Source organism: Gavialis gangeticus, unplaced genomic scaffold, assembly GCF_001723915.1.
Source record: "Gavialis gangeticus isolate Ggan-Ray unplaced genomic scaffold, GavGan_comp1, whole genome shotgun sequence".
Classification (NCBI taxonomy): domain Eukaryota; kingdom Metazoa; phylum Chordata; order Crocodylia; family Gavialidae; genus Gavialis; species Gavialis gangeticus.
Window position 1 is genome coordinate 14,697,254 of NW_017728994.1, and position 3,386 is coordinate 14,700,639.

Sequence of the window (3,386 nt, forward strand, 5' to 3'; positions counted from 1 at the left end):
CAAATAAAAGACAGAAAAGTAGTGCTGACCATCTAGCCTTCCATACAAGCTCTATAAGAGTCAGATCATTCACCTAAACACCAAGTCAATGTTGTAGCACATCTTTTTTTTTTTTAATTATTTTTAATGTACCCCTAACAAATCTGGGTGACATTTTGACTGTATGGTATAACTAACTGATTAATAACAAAAGCATCAGATAAACTATGCCATGTACACATGTTGCCTACTCATACTCTGGCAAAATCAAAGTTTTATGTGGAGCTGTGTCAATAAGATGTTCTGTACTGGCAATATACTAAACTGTAAAATCAGATTTTAATGGAGAGGATGACTTCAATTCACTGAACATGACTGTAAACAATATCCATTTGCTTTAATTCAGTTCAGTAGACTGTAAAGAAAACTTTGAATTCATGGAAGGAATCATGAATGTACAAGAGACAATTTAATGCAAGTAAAATGGATGTAATGGAAATTAATTGTGTCAAATGAGCACTCTTGACTGATATCAGTCTATATAATATATCCTGTATCAAATTTATTTCCATTGTGCTAAAGGTAAGAATAGTTTAAACTTAATAAAACAAACTCTTTTCTCATTAAGACACAACAATACATTTTTACAAGACTTTGATGTTAAATATCAAGTTCTCTACTGAGTTACTTAATGTTTGCTTTCAGACCAAGATAAAGGCTTTATTAATGCCAAAATCATGGTGATACTCTTGATTCTATACCAAGTTCAATTTTGGAAGAATTTCCACCCCGCCCCTCACCCCCCATACCCTACATCTACTGTTTGTGCTTCCTGATTAGATCAAGTGGCCTTTTATTCACCACCACCATAAGAAGGAGCAGTTCAAGTACAAGAACATTTTCCCATCCAAGAAAACTGCAATATAGGATGGCTGACCTAAAAATATTGTAAGCATGAAGTTCATGGCCATTTGCAATAAACAGTTACCAAAGCGGACTGTTTGCAAAATGGCAGGCTAAAAATAAGTACTAGAACTACAACTCTTATTGGTTTGATATGTCTTGTGGAAGGGGAAATAATCTATTATATTCTTCATCATGAATAACACCACTTTAGAACTACCAAAAAGAAAAAAAGAGAGAGTTTGCTACTCCAGAAATCAGTTGGTTTAACCAGTTTTAAATACACAAAGAACGAGCCAATAGACTTTGCATTCTTTGCAAGTTTTTTCCCCTCATGAGTCCATTACCTTTCACCAAGACATTTTTAACTATCAAACTTGTCCATAAATTTTGCCGCTGAGGGTGAAACCATCCAGTTAGCATAAACACTATCATTTGCATATCTTGAAAACACAGAGTTAGTGCCATCGAATCTTGTGAGTGGAACGGGGCTCTCCTCAGGCCAGTTCGGGTATGACATGCCTAAAAATGAAAACAGATAATTTTTTCTGCACTGAAGAACCATAACTTCATGTGCAGACAGTAAGGCCCTTGGCAAAACTCCCTTCAATATTTTAAGTCAGTCCACTGTTTTTTGTCCCAAATAAACCAATATAAACTGTAGTCAAACGCCTGAAATACAAATGCTGTTGAACGCAAGTACTTTGAAAAAATAAACTGCTCCCTTGCTAAAAAAGTGTGTGTTTGTATGTGTGTGCATAATACAAGCTATTTTTTTTCACCTGATAAGCCTTCAACTTCTCACAATTTCATATTTCCATGACAACATTATAGCAAATTGCTTTGCAAGAAGAAGTTCTTCCTGTACAGGAAGTGCACCAAGCAGTAATAAACCTTTGTAGGCATAGGCCAAGATCTAATGTTAACTGAAATCAATAAAATTATTTCCATTGGCTTTGACAGGTTTTGGATGAAATTTATGTCATCATTATGACTCCCCAGCTTACTTCTGCTTAATTTTAGGAAAGCCTAGGAGCACAGTGGGATGGATCCAATAAGGGGCTGTTAAATCCATCCAATAATGCACTGTTAAACAGGTGCATAAGTTTAAGCATATGATTACTCCCTTTGATGCAAATGGAGCTTCTCATGAGTGCTTTCCTAGAGCAAGAACCAAACTGTTTAGCACCTTAAGGATGCAGGTATATATGTGAAAGAACCAAAACAGCAACAAATTTTTCAAAAACAGAAGCTTGATATTGCTTATTTAGGCACCTAAATAACTGGTCAGATTTTCAAAAGGGTGAAGCATATAGCATCTGTCATTGACCTCAGTGGAAACTGCTGATTGCTCAATGGGTTTTGAAAAACAGACCATCAAGTACCCAAAATTTATGTAAGAACCTGTCTTGGGACACCTACTTATGAAAATTGCTTTTAATATGTAGAGAAAAAATGGACTCCAAACCTATTTGTGAATTACAAGTACATAGAACAATGGAAAAGTTTGAGCTTCTTAAAAAGCCTTACAGATTGAAGAATGAAAAATATAATCTCTGAAATTAGTAAATAGCCAAAAGCATGTAGAATATTTAATCAGGAGACAAAAATATAGGAGTTTTGGCAAGAACCGTTTTTACTGTCTCTCTCACCATCACAATACGAAAGCATACGTTCCTTTTAAAAACATTTGCTACATCATTCAATCAGAGTTTAGTGCTGACATTTTCATGATAAAAACAAAGGATGTGAAAACAGTTGAGGGTATTTTCATAACGACTGTCACCGGTTCAATTTTCAGAGGACTGTACAGATGTGCTCAGTCTCCACTGCCTTCTGTATTTTTTAACTTCATCTAATTCCATGATACATTAAACAGCTTATGCAGCTAAAGCATGTTAACAGCAGCTGGGATTTGGGAATCCATCCTGATAAACACAAAACTGTTACAAATTGGGTCCTGCTACTGAACTGAATGCTTAGAAATGTGTGAACAAATCTGTTACTTAAATGAGATGCAGACTTCAATGTATTTGAAGTTCCCAGCCCCGCTCCCCACCCCCCCAAAGTCTAGTGTTTGGATATTCATTTGTTATCATTTAAATATCCCCTGAGTGTACTTCCCTGATGCATATTTTCTCTTTATCATATGATACATATTTGGTAAGTTTACTTATTTTCACATCCTTTTTTTCAATTTTTATTTTAAACATACTGCAAAATGTACTAACGTATGGTCCTGTTGCAAAGTTTTACAGTTACAAATAAAAAAGCTTTCCAAGCAAATTTTGATTGGTTTCATTCAGACAAGAAACATTCTAATGGGGTTACAGAGTCTGAGGACAGTGCAGAAGAAAAATCACTTTTTTGTGTTGCTAGAATCTAGTAAATGCATGTGAAATTCTACCATAGAGTTTGTTTTCAATCCATGTGGAAGGAAGGGTTCGAGGGAGGGGAGCATTATTACAGTCCACGAGGGGAGTCTCCTCTTCTGAGAGCCCGTC

The 3,386-nt window shown here is 35.5% G+C and overlaps 1 protein-coding gene across 2 annotated transcripts in view; it reads right to left on the minus strand.

Annotated features, from left to right (window-relative positions):
• Positions 1-103: 103 nt before the first annotated feature.
• Positions 104-3,386, minus strand: part of RET (ret proto-oncogene) — a 242,477-nt gene continuing 239,194 nt past the window's right edge. Inside the window, exons 20-21 of one of the 2 annotated variants that reach the window (XM_019502324.1) lie at positions 3,290-3,368; positions 104-1,404 (exon numbers count right to left, since the gene is read on the minus strand). In XM_019502324.1, coding sequence (XP_019357869.1) covers positions 1,247-1,404; positions 3,290-3,368 — 237 coding nt within the window. In that variant the 3' untranslated portion in view covers positions 104-1,246. The remainder of the gene's footprint in view (positions 1,405-3,289; positions 3,369-3,386) is intronic. The other variant, XM_019502325.1, reaches the window with a different exon arrangement.